A 26,266-nucleotide genomic window follows, 5' to 3' on the forward strand; every position below is an offset into this window, starting at 1 on the left:
ATTCCCACGTGGAATATTGTGGATGAGCAAACACCCAAACCCAGCACAGCCTCCACTTGTCCCATTTAGCCTGTCTCAATGTGGTGGTCCTTAGGACCCAGCGGACCTCGGGAGCCGGCAAAGCTCCGGAGCTGCTGCGCGCAGTGTTTCTGTTCCATTGACGGGAAGCGATCGCGATTGAAAATAAAGTGGAAATAATAAAGTGATTGGAAAGAGGTGAAACACCATCGGTCATTGGAAAATCGTTAGGCTACAGTCAGTCAACCATCGGAACTATTTTAAAGGATAACGGATAAAGTGAGAATAATGGAGCATTTGAAAGGCGCTGCCCCGATGAAAGCTACAATTATTACTAAGCAACATAGTGGTTTAATTATTGGAATACATACGTTTCTTAAGTGTTTTATATGCATAGAAAGGTAAAATATATACTACATACTAAGACAAACACTTACTGACGCTAAATAATACCAGATGTACTTGTTCCGACTTTCGTACAAATCCTACTTAAAGACGGACTCAGGAACGGAACTCGTACGTAACCCGGGGACTGCCTGTAGCATTTTTAAAGTAGGTAGGGTGGGAAGAGGTATAATGGAGACAAACATGTGAGTCAGTAGGTTTATAAAAGATGTCGGTTGATAGTTTGTCTCACAGATGGAAATGAAGAGATTGAGAATTGGGAGGGAGGTGACAGAGACGGACCAGGTGAATTTAAAGGGAGGATGTAAGCTAGAGGCAAAATTGATAACATTGACGAACTCAGCATGGGTGCATGAAGCAGTACCAATGCAGTTGTCAATGAAGAGAAGGAAGCTGCAGGGAGTAAAACTGGGGAAGGCATCGAGCCTGGACTGTTCTTTGTAGCCAATAAACAAGTGGGCATAGCTGGAGCCCATACAAGTACTTATGGCTACCCCTCTAGTTTGGAAAAAGTGGGAGAAGATGAAGGAAAATTTTCTCAGGGTGAGGACCAATTCTGTCAGACGGAGGAGGGTAGTGGTGGAGGGGGATTGGTTGGTTCTTTTATCAAGAAAGAAATGAAGAAGCTTTGAGGCCTTCATGATGGGAGATAGAGGTATATAGGGACAGAGCATCATGGCGAAGATGAGGCAATCAGGGCCAGGGAATTGAAAGATACTGAGGAAATCAAGGGATTGAAAAGTGTTGCAGATGTGTGTGCGTAATAATGTTATATGGTTATATGTAGGTGGGAAAGGACTGAACCAAGGGGTATAGAATGGAATTGAGATATGAGAACATGAGTTCAGTGGGGCAGGAGCAGGCAGAGACAATGGACCTACCTGGACAATTAAGTGTGGATCTTGGGTAGGAGGTAGAAGTGAAATCCACACCAGCCATGACACTGAGATTTCTTCCATTGCCTCCATCTCTGAGCCTACTTTGTCCAGGATTCCACACCCTACTCTGATGATGGGGTAGGGCAACTAAGAGATTGGTGGCAGTGGATGGGAGTTCTCCAGAGTGGATGAGTTCAGTCATGGTGTCAGGGATAGTTTTCCGATGGTCTAGAGTGGAGTCCTCTTCGAGGGTTAGGCATGAGGAGGCGTCTGAGAGTTGCCACCTGGCCTCAGCAAGGCGGAGGTCAGTGTGCCACATTGCAACAGCACCCCCTTTGTCTGCAGGTTTGATGGTAAGTCTGGAATTGGTGCAGAGAGAGTGGAGGGCAGTACATTCAGATGGTGAAAGGTTCGAGGAGCTGAGGAGAGAAGAGTGCTGAAGTTGAGATGGTTGATGTCTCATCAGCAGTTTGAGATGAAAAGATCCAGAGCAGGCAGAGAACAAGAGCAGGGTGTCCAAGAAGCAGAGGAAAGTTGAAGATGGGAGAAGCGGTCATCAGCGAGGGGTGTGGTAACCTTGCAAAAAGAAGTGGGCTTGGAGATGGAGGCAATGGAAGAAAGCTCGTGTCATGGCGGGTGTGGAACTCACTGCGGTACAAGTAAAGGGGATAAAGGTGAGGCCCTTACTGAAGACAGAATGTTCTGCCTCAGAGTGGGAAATGTCAGAGGGAATGGTGAAGACATGGCAAGGACTAGAGATGGGATAAGAGGGAGGAAGAGAGTCAGTGATACCAGAGGAGAGAGGAGGGTTGGGGTGTTCAAAGAAGGTGGGGTGGGAGGAAGATGGAGGTTTTAAGGACCCAAGAGCTGATGGAAGACTGTTCAACAGAACAGATACAAACTGGAAAAGCCATTTATTTGAAAATGCTGAATTCCATGTTGAGATCTGAGGGATACCAATGCATCCTTTTGATTTACAAAGTTAACTGTTGCAAATCATATCACGAACAAGAGAAAATCTTCAGATGCAGAAAATCCAAGCAGCACACATAAAATGCCGAGTTTCTCCAGCATTTTGTGTGAGTTGTTTTCTTGGATGGCATGACATCTACCATTCTCCATTAACTCTTTTCAGCTCATGTCTAGGTTCACACCAGGTCACATATGCCAACACCTTTCTATTCAATATATTTTCATCAATACCAGCATAAATCTCTACAACCTTCTGCAGATAAGATCCTTCCAGAACACTACTGCATAACTCTGGCCTGTAATGCATTTTACATTTAAGACACTCCACTCTTGATAACTGTGTCTTCATTTGTTGATGTTCTTAGCTCTGGAAACCTTTCTCTAATAGCATCCTTTCCTTCACCTAAATATTCTCAAAGATCAGTTTAAAATCTATCTCTAACTTTTTTATCATTTTTTTCTGAATTTTGCAGTGAGGTATGGACAGTGTGGGCTAAAGTGCCAGTTCCTGTGCTATACTGTTCTGAGACAAGAAGAAATTAATATCAATTGAAAACATATGACAAACCCCAGCATACTTTCCTATATTTACATTGGTACGCAAAATCAATTATTTATTGTCAATGCAAACTGCTAAGAATTTGTGACAGATGCAGAAAAAAGTATCTAAACAGTACGAGGCTGGGATATTCATGCATGAATGAGTGCTGCCCTCATCTGGCAACTATTAGTATTCTTAAAAAATAATTTAAATTTAAAGTCACGTTCAATCATATTACCATAAGACATTGGAGCAGAATTAAGCCAGTTAGCTGTCAAGTCTCTGTGATTTAATCATGGCTGATTAGTTATCCCTCTCAACCCCATTCTCCTTTCTTCTCCCCATAACCTTTGACGCCCTTACTAATCAAGAACCTATCAACCTCTGCTTCAAATATACCAATGTCTTGGCCTCCACAGATGTCTGTGACAATGAATTTCCTATGCTGGGAGAGTCTAGGATCAAAAGGCACCACCCTCAGAATAGAAGGACATCCCTTTAGAACAGAGATGAAGAGGAATTTCTTTAGCCAGAGGGTGGTGAATTTATTCTCCCCCGGCTAAAGAAATTTCTCCTCATCTCTATTATAAAGGGATATCCTTCTACTCTGTGGCTGGTGTCCCTTGGTCCTAGATACCCCGAATATAGGAAACATCCTCTCCGCATCCACTCAATCTCGGCCTTTTAAGATTTGATAATTTCAATGAGATCTCCCCTCATTCTTCTAAGCTCAAGCGACAAGAGACACAGAGCCATCATAAGTTCCTCATACATTAGCCCTGTCATTCCTGGGATCATAAACCTCTTCTAGACCCTCTTCAATGCTAGCACATCCTTCCTTAGATACAAGACTCAAAACTGCTCACAGTACTCCGTGAAGTCTAAACATTGCCTTACAAAGCCTCAGCTTTACACCACAAATGAGAGAAAATCTGCAGCTGCTGAAAGTCTAAGCAACTCACACAAAATGCCAGGCAACATCTATGGACCAGAGTACAGTCAATGTTTTGAGCCAAGATCCTTCATCAGGACCAAAATGTCAACTGTACTCTTTTCCATAAATGCTGCCTGGCCTGTTGAGTTCCTCCAGCAATTTGTGTGTGTTGGTCAGCATTATACCTTTGCTTTTATATTCTAGTATCCTCAAAATAAATGCTAACATTGTATTTGCCTTATTTACCACCAACTAAACCTGCAAGTTAAGCTTTAGGGAATCCTGCCCAAGGACTTCCATGTCCCTTTATACCTCTGATTTCTGAGTTTGCTTCTCATTTAGAAAAAAAGTCTATGCCTTTACTCCTTCTACCAAAGTGCACGTCCATACACTCCAACATTTTATTCCATCTGCCACTTCATTTTCCATTCTCCAAATCTGTTTAAGTCCTTCTGCAGACTCCATGCTTCATCAACACCACCTGCCCCTCCACCTAGCCTTGTATTATCAACAAACTTGGCCACAAAACCATCAATTCTATCATCCAAATGATTGATATATAATATGAAAAGAAGTGGTTCTAATACTGACCCCTGTGAAACACCACTAGTCACTAGAAGCCAACCAGAAAAGGCCCCCTTTATTCCCACTCCATGACCCCAACACTCAGCCAATCCATCTATGCTAGTATCTTTCCTGTAACAACAAATCCAGCTTCCTTGAAGCCCTATGGAGGTACAGTTTTCTGAACATTCACCTCTTTCCAAGTGAAAATATCTACATCTCAGCCCCTTATTCTCAATCTGCACTCACTGGTTATAAAATCCTCAGTCAGGAGAAACATCCCCTCCGTACATAGCCTACAAATCCTTTGAATGATTTTGTAGAAGTTAGTAGAGTTTTGTTGAGATTTCCTCTTAGTATGAACTTTGACAATAAATTTACTTTGAACTTTGAAGTTAATTTTCTAAACTCCAATGAATACAGTCCCAGTCTACTAAATCTCTCACCAAATGGAAAAGTGTCAACCCTGGAAGTTATTGAACCTTTTCAAAAGACATTATAAAACTCTAGTGAACTTTTGCTGTGCTCCTTCTATGCTTAGTACATACTTTATTCACTAAGGAGACCAAATCCACTCACAATTTCATGACAAGGACTAACCAAAGTCATAAATAATTGCAATATTCTTTACTCTTGAACTCAAATGCTTTTGTAATAAAAGCCAATATTCTATTTCCTCCTAACTACTTGTGCCACCTTCATGTTGGCTTTCAATGACTTATGTACAAGGACGTCAACATTTTCCAATCTGTCACTGTCCAAAAAAACTCTGCTCTTTTGTTTGGTGCACAAAAATAAATGACCTAATATTTTTCAATATTATGTTCCATCTGCCATGTTCTCACACACTCATTTATCTTGACTACATTCTCTTTGTATTCTCCTCATTATCCTTAATGCAATCTAGCCGTATGACATTGGCAAACATGGAAATAAGGAACTTGATTCTCCCAGCCAAATTGCTGATATAGACTATGACTAGTCAGAATTTAAGCTGTGTGGTCTCCCACTAAACATAGCCAGTCAGCTTGAGAAACGAGACACAAAATGCTGGAATCTGGAGCAACAAAAAGCATGCTAGAAGAAGTCAGTGTCAAGCAGCATCTATGGGGGGAAAGGAGTCTTCACCATTTCAGGTTGGGACCCTGAATTAAGCTGGAAACAATACACTAGTCCTGATGCAGGGTTTGTCCTGAAACAAGAATTCCTTTCGACCACAGATGCTGCTCATCTGAGTTCCTCCAGCAGATCAAAGGTTGATCCAACTTGTGATAGACTTGTGTATCTGCCTTCTAAGCTCTCACAGTTCTCAGTTCACATGTACCACCATTCTACATACTCTAACCCTGTTAAACAACCTCATAGATCCAACTTGATCAAAGCTTTCTAAATTCAGAAGATACTACATCCACTTGTGCAATTATGAAAATATGGCTTACAAAGTAGGACTGGCAGTTCAATGTTAAAAGTTACAGCGTTTTCAGATGAAATAGAGAGGGAGAAAAAAAGCAAAGGAAGAATGGCTATCCTGGTTCATGAAATATATCAGCTGTGAAAAAGGCTGTTATGTTAGAAGAATCATCAAGTGAAACCAAATGGGTTGAGCAAAAGTGTAAAAGTTGATGCAGTGTTCAGAGAATCATAGTTGTTCAAATATTTAAAGGAAAATTGATGAGCAAGTTTGCAAGCAAGTATCCAACAAGTGCAGAATACAAGGGAGGTAATAGTCAGGACAAGCTGGAAGATTGTGGAGTAATATTAATTAAATGCCACTGCTGAGCTTCCGTCGGCAGAGTTGACCACAAATATTGTGTCCCAGCTATCTAGATATGCAAACAAGCTGGATCAACTCAGCAGGTCGGGCAGCATCCATTGACTGCTCATTTCGACAGATGCTGCCTGACCTTCTGAGTTCATCCAGCTTGTTTGTTCTTCTTGATTTGACCAGAGCATCTGCAGTGTATTTTGTGTCTAGATATGCAGAGCCTGGGCAGTACGATATGGAGAACAAGCTGTAGCCCATGTAGCTAATTCCCCCTTGCTGCACATCTGATCAACCCAAAAGAACAGCAGAGACGGATACAGTTTGGTATCAGCAGGTTTGCAGGAGTTGCCAGCCAACATTGAACTCAATGTAGGTCTGTTTTAGTGACTCCAGCTCCGGATTTTTCCCTCAGGGTTTACTCCCAAAGCCTTCCCCATGAGTAGGTATAGCTACAAGATTGTGGAAGTTTGAGATCAGAGTTTTCCTTCTCTTAGATGAGCTGCCAGCCACAGCTGACGAGCGCCATCTACCCCACGGAGCAGCAGGATTCATCAAATCCTTGCAGAGTGTATAGTGTATTCATGATACATAACTGGTACATTAACATAGAATGTAATAGAGTCATTATCTATCAGTTTAGAGCCTATGGAATTGAAGTGGAAGGAAAGCAATCTCAACTCATTTGGTTCTTAATGGTTAACAAGATATCAAATTTTTCATTGCCTCCTTTCTCATTAGCTTTGGCATTACTATGCATGCTGTTGGACAGTATTCACCTTTTAGGTCCAAGCTCTTTCTTTAGTCATACCATATCAGCATTCATATCTTGGTCTCAATGGATAAGCTGTACATATTATTGATTAGAATCAGCATGACCAAACTATTATAGTTCAATTTAACTTGTACAAATAAAAATGACTTACTGATAGAATTTGGTCACCTCTTTGCAGCTCTCCACTAAGGTCTGCTGGTCCACCTGTCAGGATGAACGAGATAAATATCCCTTCACCATCTTCACCCCCAACGATGTTAAAGCCTAATCCACAGGATCCTCTGTGCAACACAAATTTTCTGGGCTCCCTGCAGAGACAAGAAGTAACATCCAAATCATGGCTCTGAAAGCTTATTTTCAGCCCCTTTATCTCATATATCTTTTTTGCTAAAATCTTTGATGGATAGCCTTGACATTCATACTTAATTGAACTAAAGAACCAATCAATCCATTATCAAGTTCTGGATAAATTCTAGATTGAGAGAGACAGATAGAGGGAGGACGGAATTGCTTTTCATTATCATGAATTTGTTCAGGTGGGAAAGGTGTTGAGGTTGCTGCAATTAATGCTGCAGCTAGGAACGAAAGATAGAAGTTTTATTCACAAAAATCAACTCTGAAATGCACTGCACACTCATTAACTTAAAAGCTCCACAGAACATTAAATATCACACATCTGATGATGTAATGGATAAGTCAGAATGCTACTCTATCCAACAGCCATTTGACATAGCAGAAAAGTATAAATTCTGAACAATTGGAAATAGAAGAATGAGTGTGAAATTATATCTCATGGGGAAAGAAACATCAAAATAATGTATCCTAGCAAAATATACTGTATTCCTGAAGTGCGCCAATGAACATACTCCGAGAGGTAAACCAGCATGGATAGGAATTTCAAAGATGTAAGATCCTATTCAGGGAAAGTAAAGACAAAGCAATTGAAGCAATGACTCATGTTAAAGTACACAAATTATGATTGCTAAAAAGTTAGCTTGTAAGATTAGTGATCAAGCATCAGACACAGACCTGAAGCACCATTTAATCAATTCAAGTTTACAGTCGAGAAAGGTATTTAGTATGCAAAGGAAATAAAGTCAGAAATATCCATGTTGTCAAGATCATCAACAACAAGAGATGAAGCAAAAGATACTGAAGTGATGTCAGGTGATGAATCTATTGTGCAACTGAACACATAATCAATTTTCAGTGTGCTGATGTGGAGGAAATGAATATTGATGTATTTGGCCTCAAACAAAAAAAATGGTGCTGAATTTTTTTGAGAGTCATTGAAACTGCGCTCATCTAGAACAGCACTGAATTAAATCATTTAACTGATCATTTTCCCCTCCCTCTTCTTCTGTGAATTCTAGATTTCATTCATCTTCTATCCAGATGCTTCACGGCTTGATATGGTAACTGCTCTGCCCATCATCACAGTAAACTGAGGAGAGTTGTGAACATAACTCGGCACATTACTAAAACTAGTACATTACCAAAACTTCATGGACCTCTGGCCACACTTCTTGCTACTTCACTAAATCATCCAATATAACTATGCCTTTCCTAAATGTTCACAAACTTGGTCACAAAGCCATTAATTTCATCATCCAAATCATTGGCATATAGCATGAAAAGAAGCAATCCAACATCAATCCCTGTAGAACACCACTAGTCACCGGAAGCCAACTAGAAAATGCCCCCTTTATTCCCTCACTTTGCCAGCAGCCAGTCAGCCAATCTTCTATCCACGCTAGTGTTTCTCCTAGAATACCATAAGTGCCTTGCATTGTACAGATGAAAATTATCTCAGAAAGACAATAGCTAAATTTTAATGTGATTCTGTTAAGTAACCACAATAAATGCTAATAGACCTTCTGTTGTACTGTTTATAATAAGAGTTACTGTTAGGAAAGAAGTATATGAGCTGACTCACTGTAGCAGTGGCTGGCAGGTCTTAAAGAAGCAGCTGGGGTTCAGTCATTCCAGAAGAAATAAATCTCAGGCTTACATAAACCCATTCCCACATCTGTCACTTGACCCTATTGTCAGAATTTATGATACAGCCCAGCAGCAAAGCCTGGTCAACCTGGAATTCATTTGCCTTATTCTGAGAAAACAGCTCTGGTTTAGGATCAGAGATCCTATTTATTTCAATGCTAATTTCAAGCAGTGCCTACATAAGCTACACTACTGCTTCGATGATATCTGTAACCACTTATTCAACCATCGAGCATTTTTAATTGATCTAGATAGGTAATATTAACCAATGCCAGTCTGTGGAGTTAAGTAAGCACAGCTGATCAGAACTAAAATAAGCAGAGCCATAAACTGCATAACCATCATCTATAAAGTCAACAGTAATATGGATTATTAATGGTCATCATACTTTTGTCACTGTCAGCAGGAGGCCATTTAACTGATAGGAACTTTTATTGCTAGTTTATAGTCAGGTTTCCATCAGGAAAAAGTGAATTTTACCCAATCAGCAAAATTTTCTTTACTAAATTGGTCCTCTTCTCTCAACAGTGTACTTTGAAATCATAATGTTTTATTCAAAGGAGCATTTTAAATGCAATTTCCTAATGCATGCTCATTAATTTTGAAGTCTGGTGCCTGCAAAACATGGTAGGTAGATTTCCTGAAAAGTATTACTTTTTAATAAACGTTGCAAAAATGTATCAACAGTGTTTTCAAACTGATTCCTGATGTTCCTTTATCAAGATCATGTCTACTTCATTTGCAACCATTTCCAACTTTTAGTAAGACCAATAATCTCATGACTAATAAACCAGTATTCCTAAACTAGCAATTACTCCTATAAATACAGTAAGGCATATTATATGTCTTCACCGAAAAGGAATAATCACTGAACAGTGATGGAATATTGAATTATTCATTTGCCAATCTAAATGACTTCAAAGATTTGGGAAACATCAATATTTTTTAGCATTCTGGGGATTGTCTCAATGTGGGATTGTCATTAACACCCTGGGCCTCTGTACCACCCTCTGCAACTGGATCATCAACTTCCCTACCGGGAGACCACAGTCAATATGGAGAAATAATAACATCTCATCCTCACTATCAACACTGACATTCTTCAACAATGCATGCTTAGCCCTGTTCTCTACTCTCTCCATAGTCATGACTATGTGGCTAAGCACAGCTCAAATGCCATCAATAAATGTGTCAATGGGACGACAGCTGTTGGTACAATCTCAGGTGATGAGGAGGCTAACAGGAGAAAGTTAGATTGGTTGGTTAAGTGCTGTCACAACAACAACCTTGAACTCAACAGTAGCAAGAATAAGGAAGTAATTGTGGACTTCAGTAAGGGAAAGTTGGGAGAACACGCCAGTCCTTATTGAGGGGTCAGCAGCAGAAAAACTGAGCAACTTTAAGTTCCTAGGCATCAACATCTCTAGGATCTACCTTGGACCTAGCACATCAATGCAATCATGAAGAAAGCACACTAACAGCTGTACTTCATTAGGAATTTGAGGACATTGGATATGTCACCAAAGATTAAATACAAATTTCTATAAGTGTACAATAAAGATCATTCTGATGGGTTGTATTGCAATTTGTGATGGAGCTCAGGATCGCAAGAGGCTGCAAAGTGTCATAGATTCATCCACCTCCATCACGGAACAACCGTCCCCACCATTAATGACATCCTCAAGAGATCAAGGCTCAAGAAGGCAGCATCTATCATGAAATACCCTCACTATCCAGGACATAGCCTCTTCTCATTATTAACATCAGGGAGGAGGGACAGGAAGCAGAAGACACATACTCAGTTGATTTAGGAGCACCTTCTTCCCCTCCATCATCAGATTTCTGAATGATCACTTTTTCTTTTCTGTTTTGCACTTTGTTTTATCTCATAATTTTTTACTTCTCTGCACTGTACTGCTGCTGCAAAACTACAAATTTCTCATCAAATGTTAGTCATAACAAATCTGATTCTGAGCTTAGTTCAAAAGTTTAAATTCAGAAGAAAAATAAGTAGGGCATGCATCTAATTAGAAAACAATGAAAGTGAGTGTCAGTAACAGTATAGCTAATTTTCGGTGGAACTTACATATTGGCAAAGGCAGTGGAGGCAATTAACAGAGCTTTTTTTGTATTTAGTACTTCTAAAATAAACTGCAATAATAAAGGGTCAATGAACTACCAAAGCAGATCCAGTCCACTGTGTCAATAGCAAAATCAATTTCTAAAGTTGTTCAACACTGTTGACAAAATAGTTTTAAGGACCTTTAGTTGGTAAATATTTTAGTTTTGTTAGAGCATATAAGTGAAGAATAAAATTTACAAACAATTACATCATAGGTTAGTAAAATGCACTGTTCCAAACTTCAATTAACTAAAATAAGCTTACTATTTATAAACATAAGCATGTTGCTAATTGATCTAATTTATTATAATAGAATTACAACTTATTTTAACTTTGTAATTAGGAACCAAATTCTACTCACTATTCTATTTATAATTAAAAACTGACCTACATCTTAAATCAAAGTAATCATTCAAAAGTTCAAAGTAATTTCCTCCTGAAAATGCCACCATTCAGAAATACTAAAATTAATGCAAAATGTGAAAAGAGAGGAAGCACACTCAGAAAGAAAACCAACACAAAAGATTGTGCAATAATTGTTTTCCTTTGGGAAGAAAGATCGAAATATGAAGGTAACTGTATATCATACATAATTCTTTCCTTCCTTTGCAATCTCTCAATTCAGGTATGATGTTCTCCTAAGGGGTTGTCTGTTGGTGGGTCCTCAGGTTGCTGTAGAGGCCAATCCAGGATCTAAATGTTCTGGTGCAAGATCTAGATGTTCTGCTGCATGAAACAGGGATAGGAAATGGTGAAGGGAGGGGGGTTGGGGGAAATTACCAGAATTTTGAGGAAATTGTTCCAAGTTCTGGTAATGCCCCCCAACCCACCCCACTCCTTCACAATTTCCCATCCCTTTATCCCTCTCTCACCTTATCTCCTTGCCCACCCCATCACCTCTCTCTGGTGCTCCTCCCCCCTTTTGTTTCTTCCACAGTCTTCTGTCTCTTTCACCAATCAATTCCCCAGCTCTTTACTTCATCCCTTCCCCTTCAGGTTTCACCTATCACCTTGTGTTTCTCTGCCCCTCCACCCGCCTTCTAAATCTACTCCTCAGCTTTTTTTCTCCAGACTTCCTGAAGGGTTTCAGCCCAAAACATCAACTGGACTCTTTTCCATAGATGCTGCCTGGCCTGCTGAGTTCTTCCAGCATTTTGTGTGTGTTTGCCCATTCCCGCTGTGCTTGGTAGCTAAGCCATACAAGAAGGCCAAGAGCTGGACCTGGTTGTCAGAGGCAATCTGAGGTGCACGCCACTGGGAGCATTTAATAGGTGGTGGGTGCTTATCCACACACCCCCCCCATGCCCCACCTTTCAGATATGACAACTTTAAGGAACCAAGAGTTGCTATATCCACACTATAACAGACAATGGAGAGAGCTACCAGGTAGCATAGGCTAAGACCCACAGATGAGTTGAAAAATATGTTCAGGTCTAATATTTAAATGGGAACCCATATTTTATCTGCTATGAGAAGGTTTATCATCTCTATAGCAAGCTTTGCCCCCTCCTTCCACAACTATGTGGTCCTATTCTAGAATTGGCTTTATTGCAAATCAAGATGTTGGATAGTCTAAGTTATGATAGGGCTATGGCTAAATTGGTTCGAACAGCTCTTTAAATCATTGTCTTATCATTTGTTCACACGGGAGTTTAGGAAACAAATTCTGGTTATTTGCTTAACCATAGCAAAAAGCGTAATCCTACCATCTAATTGTAGATTTATAAAATGTGCTTCCAACTCCAGTTTTGAAGGGAACGATAGGGGTAGGTCACTGAAGACTTTATGACTCTTTGGTCAAGAGTGCAAGAAGGTAGCACTGCCTGCTAATTTCCCAGAATCAAGTTACAGATTTCATTACTATTTCATGGTTAATACTGAATCCGGGTATTCAAGGATTCACTGTAGTGACTAAGAGCATGACATTCAGACTATGCACCCACCGATTACACCATCTTCTTATAGTGAGTCATGATCAACCTGAAATGTCAACTCTCCATTTCCCTCCATAGATGCTGCTGACCCACTGAGTTTGTCCAGCTCATTTATGTGTTGATCCTTTTATATTTGTCTTTAAACTTACTGCCAATAGATATGGCATTTTAAAAAGCACTTACCAGATTTCAGCTCTTACATCTTAGGAATTCCAGAAAACTAAATATTTTGTGCAGAGAATCACATTTCAATAAATGTGATCTTTAAAAATGACATATGTGTTTTGAAAACTTCTGTTGACTTACTTCTTAAGGAAATATTTGACAAATCAGGTGCTAATCATAGTAAAATCTTTGAACAGCAGATGTTTAAAGTCCTTTATTTTTCAGAATAGAATTGGTCCACCTTAGATGGAAATAAGTAGAGGGGATATGCTCAACAGTTAATCAATTAATATGATACCAATAATCCAAAAACTTCAATGTTTCAGTCTTTTCAAATAATATGTTTTTTTAGAAAATGTACCGAGTAGACTATTTTATATAATTCTTCACTCCTTGCCATTCTGTAATACTCTTCTGTCTTCTATTACTTGCAGAATTGAATAGCTTGTTAGTGCCATCTGCACATTAAAAGAATACATGTACTGGCATCTTTCATTCTTCAGCACTGGAGTGACAAAAATGTCCTTGATCTGAATGTCTAAGATGAGTCACCCACAAAAATAAGCCAATCACATATAGGTCAGGCCAAGCAAGGGTGACTGCTTTCCTTGCCTGAAGAGAAATATTGTGATCCAGTTTCAGCTTTAAGAGAATCATTGTAATTTTTTCTCAGTGCTATTCTTTGAGTGCACTCAGTTTTACCACCTGCCACCGCTGGACAAATTGTTAACCTACATTAATCCAAAACCATAATCTCAATGTTGCCACATTTGATACCTATGAAGGTATCAGCAGCCATTGGCACAATATAGTAATTAATCCTTATTTGCTGAATTCTCTCTCCATGTTACATTAAATGGAGCATAGAAATTACAGATACGTAAGTGATAAGTGATGCAACATAAGCACTTATAATTCAGATATACTGTATATAAGAGGACTTCACAGTCATCGCGTTTCATTGAAATTACAAATAACATAGAGCAACACACAAAAAAACTGGAGGAACTAGGCAGGTCAGACTGCGTCTATAGAAAGGAATAAACAGTTGGTGTTACAATCCAACGTCCTTCATCAGGACTGGAAAGAAAGGGGAAGAAGTCAGAATAAGAAAGAAGGGGGAGGTTAAGGTGTACAAGCTAGAAGGTGATAAGTGAAGACAGGTGGGAAGGGAAGGGATGAAGCAAGAAACTGGGAGGTGATAGGTGAAAAAGGTAAAGGACTGGAGAAGAAGGAATATGATATGAGAGGAGAGTGGATCATGAGAGAAAGAGAAGGAGGAGGGGCACCAGAGGCACATGATCAACAAGTGAGAAGAAGAGGTTACTAGGGAGCTAGAGTGTGAAATGTAAGAATAGGGAAGGGGGAAAAGTTACCGAAGTTAGGGAAATCAATATTCGTGACTGTCACCAGGTTGGATGCTACCTGGACGGGATACAAGATGTTGTTCCTTTAACATGAGAATGGCCTTATCATGGCAGTAGAGGACCAACATGCTGGAATGGGAATGGGGATTGGAATCAAAGTGGTTAGCCATTAGGAAATTTTGCTTTTTGCAGATGAAGTGAAAGTGCTTGACAAAGCAGTCCAGTAATCTATGTAGGGGCTCATCAATATAGAGGAGGCCACAATGGGAGCATCAGATGCAAAGTGTTACCTCACCTAGAAGGAATGTTTTGGGGCCGTCAATGGAGGTGAGGGAGGAGGTGAATGAGCAGGTGTAGCACTTCTTCTGCTTGCAGGGTTAAGTGTCAGGAGGGAAACACCATTCTTTGAAGAAGGAGGGCATGTCTGATGTTCTGGAAGAAAAGCCTCAACCTGGTGTTACGAATGTGCCACAACTCTGAGGGGCTGAAGGGTATAAAGTCGCCCCCTCCTTTTTGAGAATCGCAAGATCGCTATTAGTTCGGGTCTGGGACCCAGGAAATGAGAGAGAATCCACAAGGTTTGGAATGTGTCCTGGCCTCAGCGAAACAAAAACCACTGATAACGGGCATTGTCTCTTGGAGACAGAATTGTGTATTGAGTACTGTATTATTCATTGAAGCCAAGAGTGACCAGAGTGGGCTGGTTGAGGGATTGCATCATCTCAACCTGATTGACATCTGAGACCCCGTGAGTAAGGATAAAAGAGGGTCTGGGGAACAACCCCTTTAGATGTACCAGGAGAAATGCCAGAAATCCCGTGACAGAGTTTAATAGCGACAGCCAGTGGGGGCTCATGTGCGTCCTTCCCTTGCCTGGGATTGGTGGGCTCACCACGGAAGAATGGCTTAGCTAAAGGAGAGGCCACAAGTGAATGGCCACACCAACGATACTCCGACGGATCGAAACCATAAAAGGAAAGTTGGCAAGTTTTTCTCCCAAAAATCTCTCTCTCTCTCTCTCTCCAACCATTGCAAACCCAGCAGTCCTCAAAGGCTGCAGCCTGCATGAACTGAGTGAACTTTATATTTCCATCGGACAATACATTATCCCCTAGACAACGATAGAGCTTATTTCTTATTGATTATTATTATACCCGCACTTTTCGATTTAGTATTGACGACATATATTATCTGTATATTTGCATTGATATTATTTTTGTGCATTTTTACTAATAAATACTGTTAAAAATCATATCATCAGACTTCAACGGACTTCTCTATCTTTGCTGGTAAGTGACCCAGTTACGGGGTTCATAACAAAGGGAACTGATGTGACAGAGACAAAGGAACTGAGAAAAGGGAATGACATTTTTACAGGAGACAAGGAATGAAGAAATATAGTCAAGAAACCAACAAATAATATAGAATTGATTTTTTGTTAAGTTAATTAAAATTAACACTAAATCTATTCATTATAGATAGGATCAAGTCAAAAGTGCTACAATTTACACTCAGTGGTCACTTTATTAGGTGCAGGAGGAAAACCAGGTGTAGTTTCTGCTGCAGTAGCTCATCCACTTCAAGGTTCAACATATTGTGCATTCAGAAATGTGTTATCGAACACCCCTGTGGTACTGCATGGTTATTTGAGTTACTGTGACCTTCCTGTTAGCTTCAATATATCTGTGGCGGAAAGTGTGCTGACTGGCTGCAGTACGGCCAGTTTCCAAAAAAACAATAGTCACTACCTTTTTTATGCATGCACGCAGAAAGTCAATTACATCAGTCAACATTAAAGAAATCATTTTTGTGCATCTTATCAATTCCTATGAAAATGCCAGAGACAGTCCCTTTTCTGTCCACAACACACATAGATAGGTTGTCAGAACATCCCTGAAACTAAGATACATTATTGCAAGCATGCTGAGAACCCAGCCAAGTAGTCAGTCTTTACATGATATCTTATGATATTAAGAAGGTTCATTAAATCCTTAATCCAGTATGTCATTAAAGTACAAAAATATAATTTCTATTATATGTTAGTACCAGACAGGTGAAGGAAAACCATACACTCTGTTTAACTGTCAGAAACTTGACAGCCCAGAGGGTTCTCCCTACAATTTATGATCATCACTGTTTCCAACTTGTTTACGCTGCTGTGTTCTGCACTAAGATCAGCACTAGGCATATTTTAATTAAAGGAAGGTGCAGTGTGTTAAAGACTCAGATATTTTAACCCTTTATTCTCAAATTTCTTCCACAATTAATTCATATAGCCTCATGGTGTTCAGCAGTAGGCTAGAGGGCAGTACCACGTAATCTCGAGTTTACAGCAGTAGGCTAAAAGGCAGCACCACGAGTCTCTGCTGATCTAGGCATTAAGCAACACAGACACACAATTCTATAGACTCGCAAAGGTACTTACACAAGCCAGTTGGCCAAAATCCTCCACGATATTCCATCTGCCATTTCTTTTTTTTTAAATTAGTTTTTTTAATACATTTTACAGATTAAAAAACCCCAAATCACAATGAGGAACATTAATACAGTGCAAAATTAAGCATAGAATGACAATATGATACAGAGAAAGAGAATTTTAAAAAAAGCACCTAAATTGAAGACAAGTAAACTTAGTGTCCTCCCCAAGCCCCACAACACAAATAAAAACTCCAGACCAACCACAACACAATATAGAGAATATAAATCAGGACAATCAAACTCCCAGACTGTGAATACACTTAGCAACAGAGGATAGTAATGCCTACTACCAGAAAAAAAAGGAGCTGAAAGCAAGGGACCGAAAAGGAAAAAAAACCCTAGTCAAGAGGAAGGTTATGAAAGTACTCGATAAAAGGTCCCCAGACCTTATGGAACTTTAGGTCCAAGTTAAGAACTGAATAATGAATTTTTTCGAGGTCCAAGCAGGCCATAATGTCGTTAAGCCATTGAGCATGAGTGGGCGGGGCAACATCTCTCCATCGAAGGAGGATCAAGCATCTAGCCAGGAGAGAGGCAAAGGATAATATTCGGCATTTGGTCGGACTCAGACGTAAATCTGTCTCGCCCCAGAAACCAAACAAAGCAATTAAGGGGTTTGGTTCTAGGTGCTGATTCAGAATATACGATAATGTAGTGAAGACATCTTTCCAAAATTTCTCCAAGCTAGGACAGAACAAGTACATATGAATGAGAGAGGCCTCGCCCCTCTTGCATTTATCACAGAGCGGACTAATGTCAGGGTAGAATCGAGATAGTTTAGATTTAGACATATGGGCTCTATGAACAATCTTAAACTGTAAAAGGCAATGGCAAGCACAAAGAGAGGTTGAGTTAACCGATTTGAGAATCGAGTCCCAGCTCTCATCAGATAAGGAGGTATTTAAATCATGCTCCCATGCCATTTTAATTTTATCCACAGAGGCCCGTCGTAAGGCTGCTAATTTATCTTGGATAATTGATATTAAACCTTTACCTAGTGGATTAATGGAAAGAAATAAGTCCATAGCATTTTTCGCAGGCATTTCAGGAAAGTTAGGAATTAAAGGAGCAATAAAGTGTCTAATTTGGAGATATCTAAAAAAAATGAGCATTGGGCAGATTGAACTTAACAGAGAGCTGCTGAAAAGAAGCGAAGCGATTATCAATGAAGAGATCTTCAAAACGTCTAATGCCCTTCCTATACCAAACCTGGAATGCTGAATCGTACGTGGTAGGTAAAAAAAGGTGATTATGTACGACAGGGCTGGAAATGGAAAAACCATGGAAACCATAGCATTTCCTAAACTGAGCCCATATACGCAAAGTGTGTCTAACAAGAGGATTAACTATTAATCTGGACAGACTGCTAGGGAGTGCAGAGCCAAGAAGCCATCTGCCATTTCTTTGCTTATATTCCCAATCTGTCTAAGTCTTTCTACAAATACCCTGCTTCCTCAAAACTACTTGCCCCTTTACCTATCTTTGTATCATCTGCAAATGTAGCCACAAAGCCACCTATTCTGTTACTCTAATCTTTTACATATACTGCGAAAAGAAGCAGTCACAATACCAGCTGCTGCAGAACACCATTGGTCCTGGGCAGCCAACCAGGAGAGGCCTCCTTAATTCCCACACTTTGCCTTCTACCAGTCAGCCAATCTTCTATCCATGCTAGTATTTTTCCTGTAATGTCATGGGTTTTTATTTTGTTAAGCAGTGTCATCTGCGGCACATTGCCAAAGGTCTTCTGAATATCCAAGTGAACAACTTCCATAGACTCTCCTTGACTGTTAATCCTCAAATAATTCCAAAAGATGTGTCAGGCAAGTTTTCCCCTTAAGGAAACCATGCTGACTTTACCATGTGCCTCCAAGTATCCCCGGAACCTCATCCTTAATAATGGACATTTTCCTATCCACTGAAGTCAGGCTAACAGGTCTATAATTTCCTTTCTTCTGCTTCCCTCCTTCTTAAAGAGTGGAGTGCAATTTCCCAGTCCCCTGGAACCATTTCAGAATCTAGTGATTCTTTATCATTACTAATTCCTCCACAATCTCTTCTGCTTCCCCTTTCAGAACCCTGTGATGTAGTCCATCTGGTCCAGGTGACTTATTTACCTTCAGACATTTCAACCTCCCAAGCACCTTTTCACTAGTACTAGCAACTATATTCATTTCTGCCTCCCGACACTCTCATATTTTTGGCAAAAAGCTAATATACTCCATAGTGAATACTGACGCAAAATACTTATTAAGTTCTGTAATTTCTTTGTCTCCCATTACTACCTCTCGAGCGTCATTTTCCACTCTTTCCTCTCTTTTCCCATTTACATATATATTTTTTGAAACAAACTTATGGCATCCGCTTTTATATTGTTGGTGAGCAGACCTTCATATTTCATCTTTGCTCCCATTATGGTTTTTCTAATTTCCTTCTGTTGATTTTTTAAGGCTTCCCAATCTTTCATCATCCCACTGGTTTTCACTATATTACATGCCCTTTCTATTGCTTTTATGCTGTCTAAACTTCCTTTGTCAGCCACAGCTGCCTCATCCTCCCTTTAGAATATTTCTTCATCTCTTGGATGTATCTATCCTGTGCCTTCCAAATTACCCTTAGTAACTCCAGTCATTGCTGTTCTGCCATCATCCTTTGTGTCCCCTCCCAATCAACTTTGCCTAGCTCCTCTTTGATGCATCTACAACTTCCTTTACTCCACTGTAAACCAATATATCTGACTTCAGTTTCTCACTCTCAAACTGCAGAGTGAATCCTATCATATTATGATCACTGCCTCCTAAGGGATCCTTTACCTTAATCTTCCAAATCAAATCTGATTTATTATACAACACCCGATTCAAAACTGCCCTTCCCCTAATGGGCTCAACCACAAGCTGCTCTAAAAAGCAACATGCACAACACGCTGGAGGAACAACAGGTCAGGCAGCATCCGTGGAAACAAGCAGTCAACATTTCGTGGCAAGACCCTTCATCAGGACTAAAGAGGGAGGGAGCAGGGGCCCTATAAAGAAGGTAGGGGGAGGGTGGGAAGGAGAAAGTGAAAAAACAGTAAGGGGAAAGATCAAGGGGTGGGGGAGGGGAAGCAGGGAGGGGATAGGCAGGAAAGGTGATGAAGGAATGTAAGGGGAAAGCACTATGGGTATTAGAAGATGGCAGATCCATGAGGGAGGTGAAAGGCAGCTGGAGGAGGAGGCAGAGTGAAACTGGGACGGGAGAAGGGAGGGAGAGGGAATTACCAGAAGTTGGAGAATTCGATGTTCATGCCAAGGGGCTGGAAACGACCCAGACGGTATATGAGGTGTTACTCCTCCAACCTGAGTTTGGCCTCATCATGGCAGTAGAGGAGGCCATGTATGGACATATCCGAATGGGAATGTGAAGCAGAGTTGAAGTAGGTGGCAACCGGGAGATCCTGTCTGTTGTGGCAAACGGAGCGGAGGTGCTCGACAAAGCGGTCCTCCAATCTGCGACGGGTCTCACCGATGTAGAGGAGGCTGCACTGGGAGCACCAGATGCAACAGATGACCCCAACAGACTCACAAGTGAAGTGTTGCCTCACCTGGAAGGACTGTTTGGGGATCCTGAATGGTGGTAAGAGAGGAGATATAGGGACAGGTGTAGCACTTACACTTGCAGAGATAAGTACCAGGTGGGAGATCCATGGTGAGGGACACGTGGACCAGGGAATCACGGAGGGAATGATCCCTGCCGAAAGTGGAGAGGGGTAGAGAGGGAAAGATGTGCTTAGTGGTGGGGTCCTGTTGAAGGTGGCGGAAGTTGTGGAGGATAATGTGCTGGATCCGGAGGCTGGTGGGGTGGTAGGTGAGGACAAGGGGAACTCAGTCCCTGTTGTGGTGACGGGAGGATGGGGTGAGTACCGAAGTGCGGGAAATGGAGGAGATGCAGGTGAGGGGATCACTGATGACGGCAGAAGGGAAACCACAAACCTTAAAGATAAAGGATATTTGAGCTGTCCTGGAACGAAAAGCCTCATCCTGGGAGCAGATGCGGTAGAGACGGAGGAACTGGGAATAGGGAAAAGCATTTTTACATGTGGCAGGGTGGGAAGAGGTATAGTTGAGGTAGTTATGAGAGTCAGTGGGTTTATAGAACATGTCAGTGGACAGTCTGTCTCTGGAGATGAAGACCAAGAGATTGAGAAAGGGGAGAGAAGTGTTCGAGATGGACCAAGTGAATTTGAGGGCTGGGTGGAAGTTAGAGGCAAAGTCGATAAAATTGATGAGCTCAGCATGGGTACAGGAAGCAGCGCTAATGTAGTCATCAATGTAGCAAAGAAAAAGTTGGGGAGTGGTACCAGTATAGAATTGTAGCATAGACAGTTCCACATAACCAACAAAGAGGCAAGCACAGCTGGGGCCCATGCAAGTGCCCATATCTACACCCTTGGTCTGAAGAAAGTGGGAAGAGCCAAAAGAGAAGTTATTAAGTGTGAGTACCAGTTCTGCCAACCAGAGGAGTGTGGTGGTGGTGGGGAACTGGTGAGCTCTGTTGTCAAGAAAGTAGCGGAGGGCTTTAAGGCCTTCTTGATGGGAAATGGAAGTGTATAAGGATCAGACATCCATAGTGAAAATGAAGCAGTCAGGTCCGGGGAACTGGAAGTTATTGAAGAGATGGAGGGCATGGGATGTATCCTGGATGTAGGTGGGGAGGGACTGAACTATGGGTGACAAAATGGAGTCCAGGTAGGCAGATACAAGTTTGGTGGGGCAGGAGCAGGCCAAAACTATGAGTCAACTGGGACAGTCAGGCGAGTGGATCTTGGGGAGGAGGTAAAACTGAGCAGTGTGGAGCGTGAGAATTATGAGTTTTTTGGCTGAGGATGGAAGGTCTCCCGAGTTGATAAGGGCAGTGATGGTACAGGAAACAACGGTTTGATGTTTTTTGGTGGGGTCCTGTTCCAGGGGTAAGTAAGAGGTGTCAGAGAGCTGCCGTTTGGCCTCAGTGAGGTAAAGGTCTGTCCACCAGACTACTAAGCTATCTCATAGATATTCTGCAAATTCACTCTCTTGAGATCCAGCACCACCTTATTTTCTCAGTCTACCTGCAGATTGATAACCCCCATGACTATCATAATATTGTTATTACATACCTTTGCTATCTCATGTTATTGCTACTGTCCGGGACCCTGTAAATAACTCCTATTGGGTCTTGCACTTCGATAACTCTTCATACAAGGATTCTACATCTGTTGATCCTATATCACTTCTAAGGATATGATTTAATTTTTACCAACATAGCTACTCACCTCCTCTGCCTACATGCCTAACCTTTCGATACAAGGTAATCATTGGATGTTAAGCTCTCAACTGTGATTTTCTTTCAGTCACAACTCAGTGATGCTCATGACATCATACCTGTCAATTTTTAATTGTACTACATGATCATCTCCCTTATTCCATATACTGCATGCATTCAAATACAACACCTTCAGGTTGTATTCAACACCCTTGTCAATATTCCCCCATATTACACTTCAAGTCATCCCTCTGACTGCAATTTTGCCCTATCATCTGCCTGTCCTTCCTACACAATGTATCAACTTGTGCTGCAATTGCCCCATCTCAAGCCCTATCATTCCAGTTCCCATTCCTTTGCCAAATTGTTTTAAACCCTCCCCAACAACTTTAACAAACTTTCCTATAAGGATATTGGTCTCCCTCGGGTTGAGGTGTAATCCATACTTTTGTACAGGTTACCAGAAAAGATCCTAATGTTGCAAAACACTTAAACCCTGCCCTTTGCACCACTCCCTCAACAACTCATTCACCTGTACTATCATCCTATTCCTGCCCTGGCTAGGATGTGGTACTGGGAGTAAGCCAGAGATTACCATCTTGGAGCTCCTGCTCTTCAGTCTCTTCCCTAACTCCCTATTCTCACTGTGCAGGATCTCTTCCTTCTTTCTACCTCTGTCATTGGTGCTAATGTGCACCACGATCTCTGGCTGCTCATCCCCCCCCTCTTAAGAACATTCTGCAGCCACTCTGAGACATCCTGGATCCTAGCACTTGGTAGGCAACACACCATCCTGGCTTCTCTTTCAAGGTCACAGAATCAACTGTACATCCGCCTAACTATCGAGTCTCATATCACTATTGCTCTCGCTCCCCTGCTGAGTCTCAGAGTTGGCTACTGCTGCTGCTATGCCCTGAGAGGTCACCCCACCCCCCAGCAGTATCCAAAAGGATATACAGTCGCTGCACTACTTACTCAACTGGTGGCCACCTATCTTCTATCTGAAGCCTGCACTCTGGTGTGACCATCTCAGTAAAGGTCTCATCTATGGGGTTTTAAGTTTCCCAGATGGTCCTGAGCACACCCAGCTCCAGTTCTTTAACATTGCCAGTCAGCTGCTGAAGTTGGGTACACTTCCAGAAGCAACAGGAATCTATTGACCTCCTGTTTGCCAGTCTCAACCAACTGTCCATCTCATTATATTGCAGCTTAATTCAACCATCCCAGTCCCCAGCTGGTGCAAGATCCTTCTTTGTCAAGATAAAATAAGAACCACTACCCCATCGCCTTTATGAAGAGCACATTCAAAATACTCTGCAGAGCCCAGATCTTCATCAAACTGGATCAACAGAAAGTACAGTCTGATCCAGGGAGATGAGTGGAATACAATGTTCATAACATCCACTGGCCACTACAAATACCTGATGATGCCTTTTGGATTTTCCACCTGTCCAGCCATTTTCCAAGCCTTCCTTAACAAGATCCACTGAGACATGTTACACTGGCATGTATATGTCTACCTCAAAAGCATTCTCATCTTTTCCAAAGATGCTCAAGTTAACAATTATCACATCCATTCAGTCCTTCTGCATCTCTTCGAAAACCAACTGTACTGCAAATTTAAAAAAAAGTTAGTTCTATACCCCAGTCATTCACTTCTTGGATTATCTCCTTTCACCCCAAGGCATAATTGTGGACCCAGAGGAAGTACATGTGTTGTTGAATGGCTCTGACAGTCCTCCATCAAACAGTTACAACTCTTCTTGAGCTGTCGCATACCACACTTTCAAGAAGCTCAAGAGATTCTTCACCACCATTCCCATTCTCCACCATCTGAACCCATCCAGATCTTCCGTGGTAGAGATGAATGCATCTGATGTGGGCTCTGTGGCCATCCTCACCCAGAAAGGACTGGACGGGAAGACACACCCTTGTGCCTTCTTCTCATGCAAGTTCACATCTACATCACACCATTGTGGAATAGGAGACAGAGAGCTACTCTCCATTAAATAGGTCTTGAAGGAATGGAGTCATTGGCTGATGGGAAACACCGAGTGCTTCCTGATTTGGACTGACCACCAGAACCTCATATCTATTCAACAAACCCATCAACTCAACCCATTGTCAGGCTCACTGGAACTTCTTCTTCAAATAATTTATCTTCACAATCTCCTACTGACCTGGTTCCAAGAACACTCAGGTACACGTCCTGTCACAATATCTTGACCCAGCTGAAACAGAGATGAACCTTCAGCTCAACATTCCATCCTCACAGATCCTCACCCTGATCATCTGGGAACTTGAAAGCCAGAAGAGCCAGGCCCTACAGTACGAGTCCGCACTAAGGCACTCCAGTGGGCCCACTCTGTGGTCATCCAGGTACCTGAAGGACTCTGGATTTTCTGTGATGTTGGTTCTGGTGGACCACTATGACTGCAGATGTATATAATAACATAACATAAGAAATAGGAGCAGGAGTAGGCTATCTGGCCTGTCAAGCCTGCTCCACCATTCAATAAGATCATGGCTGATCTGGCCATGGACTCATCTCCACCTACCTGCTTTTTTCCCCTTAATCCCTAATTCCCCTACTATGCAAAAATCTATCCAACCTTCTCTTAAATATATATATACTTAAGTAGCCTCCACCATTTCATGAGCAGAAAATTCCACAGAATCACCACCCTCTGGGAAAATTAGTTCCTCCTCATCCCTGTCCTAATTCTACTCACTTGAACCTTGAGGCTACATCCCCTACTTCGAATTTTACCTATCAGTGGAAACAACTTTACTGCCTCTATCTTCTCTATCCCTTTCATAATGTTATATTTCTATAGGATCTCCTCTTATTCTTCTGAATTCTAGTGAGTATAGTCCCAGGCGACTCAATTTCTCCTCATAGTCTAGCCCCTCATCTCTGGAATCAACCTGGTGAACCTCCTCTGCACCACCTCCAAAGCCAGTATATCCTTCCTCAAGGAGATCAGAACTGCACACAGTACTCCAGGTGTGACCTCACCAGTACCTCCCTGCTCTTAAATTCAATCCCTCTAGCAATGGAGGCCAATAGTCCATTTGTCTTCTTGATAGCAAGCTGCACCTGCAAACTAACCTTTTGTGATTCATGCACAAGCACTCCCAAGTCCCTCTGCACAGCAGCATGCTGCAACTTTTTATCATTTAAATAATAATCTGCTCTTCCATTTTTCCTTCCAAAGTGGATGACCTCACATTTACCAACATTGTATTCTATCTGCCACTGCCTGTCCCCAATGTGCCCAGTCCAATTTCTCCAACGAGTGTCTCTCTGAGATTCTGTGGCCCCAACAGGTTCCTCAATGCCCGTGGTCCCATATCACCATGGATTTCATTGCAGGGTTGACATCTTTCAACCGTACCTACTGCTGCAAGGCCAACCACCAATGGCACCAGCCAGACTACTCTGACCTGAGGACCGTGCCTGGATGTCCATCTGTGATCTGCTCCTAAACATCGACTCCAACTATTTCTCACCATGGTTCATCAGTCCCTTTGCATGAACCCAGTTACTTACCAACCCCAGCTGCCACTGTGCCTCAGGATCACACCTACCTTCCATGCAAGCAGCACCTCTACTTTCTTAGAAATTTGTTCGGCAAGTCACCTAAAATTTTGACAAACTGCTATAAATATGTGATGGAGAATATATTAACTGATTGTATCATGGCCTGATATTGCAACACCAATGTCCATATAAGAAAAAAGGTAGTGAATACAACCCAGTCCACCATGAATAAAGCACTCCTCACCATTGAGCACATCTATACAGAGCGCTGTTTCAGGAAAGCAGCATCCATCATCAAAGACCCCCACCATCAGGTCAAGCTCTCTTCTTGCTGCTGCCATCAGGAAGAAGGTACAGGAACCTCAGGACTCACACCACCAGGTTCAGGAACAACTACAACCCCTCAACCATCAGGATTTCGAACCAGAAGGGATAACTCCATTCAACTTCACTTGTCCTATACTGAACTGTTCCCACAACCTATGGACTCACCTTCAAGGGCAATTCATCTTATGTTATTGATAGTTAT

General features: G+C 41.5%; 1 protein-coding gene across 3 annotated transcripts in view; it reads right to left on the reverse strand.

Annotated features, from left to right (window-relative positions):
- dlg2 (discs, large homolog 2 (Drosophila)) overlaps nt 1-26,266 on the reverse strand; it is a 787,731-nt gene that overhangs the window by 300,229 nt on the left and 461,236 nt on the right. For all 3 annotated transcript variants that reach the window (XM_059964524.1, XM_059964523.1, XM_059964526.1), the window contains one exon: nt 7,001-7,157. In XM_059964524.1, the coding sequence (XP_059820507.1) occupies nt 7,001-7,157 (157 nt within the window). The remainder of the gene's footprint in view (nt 1-7,000; nt 7,158-26,266) is intronic.

Source organism: Hypanus sabinus, chromosome 3 (genome assembly GCF_030144855.1).
Source record: "Hypanus sabinus isolate sHypSab1 chromosome 3, sHypSab1.hap1, whole genome shotgun sequence".
Lineage (NCBI taxonomy): Eukaryota > Metazoa > Chordata > Chondrichthyes > Myliobatiformes > Dasyatidae > Hypanus > Hypanus sabinus.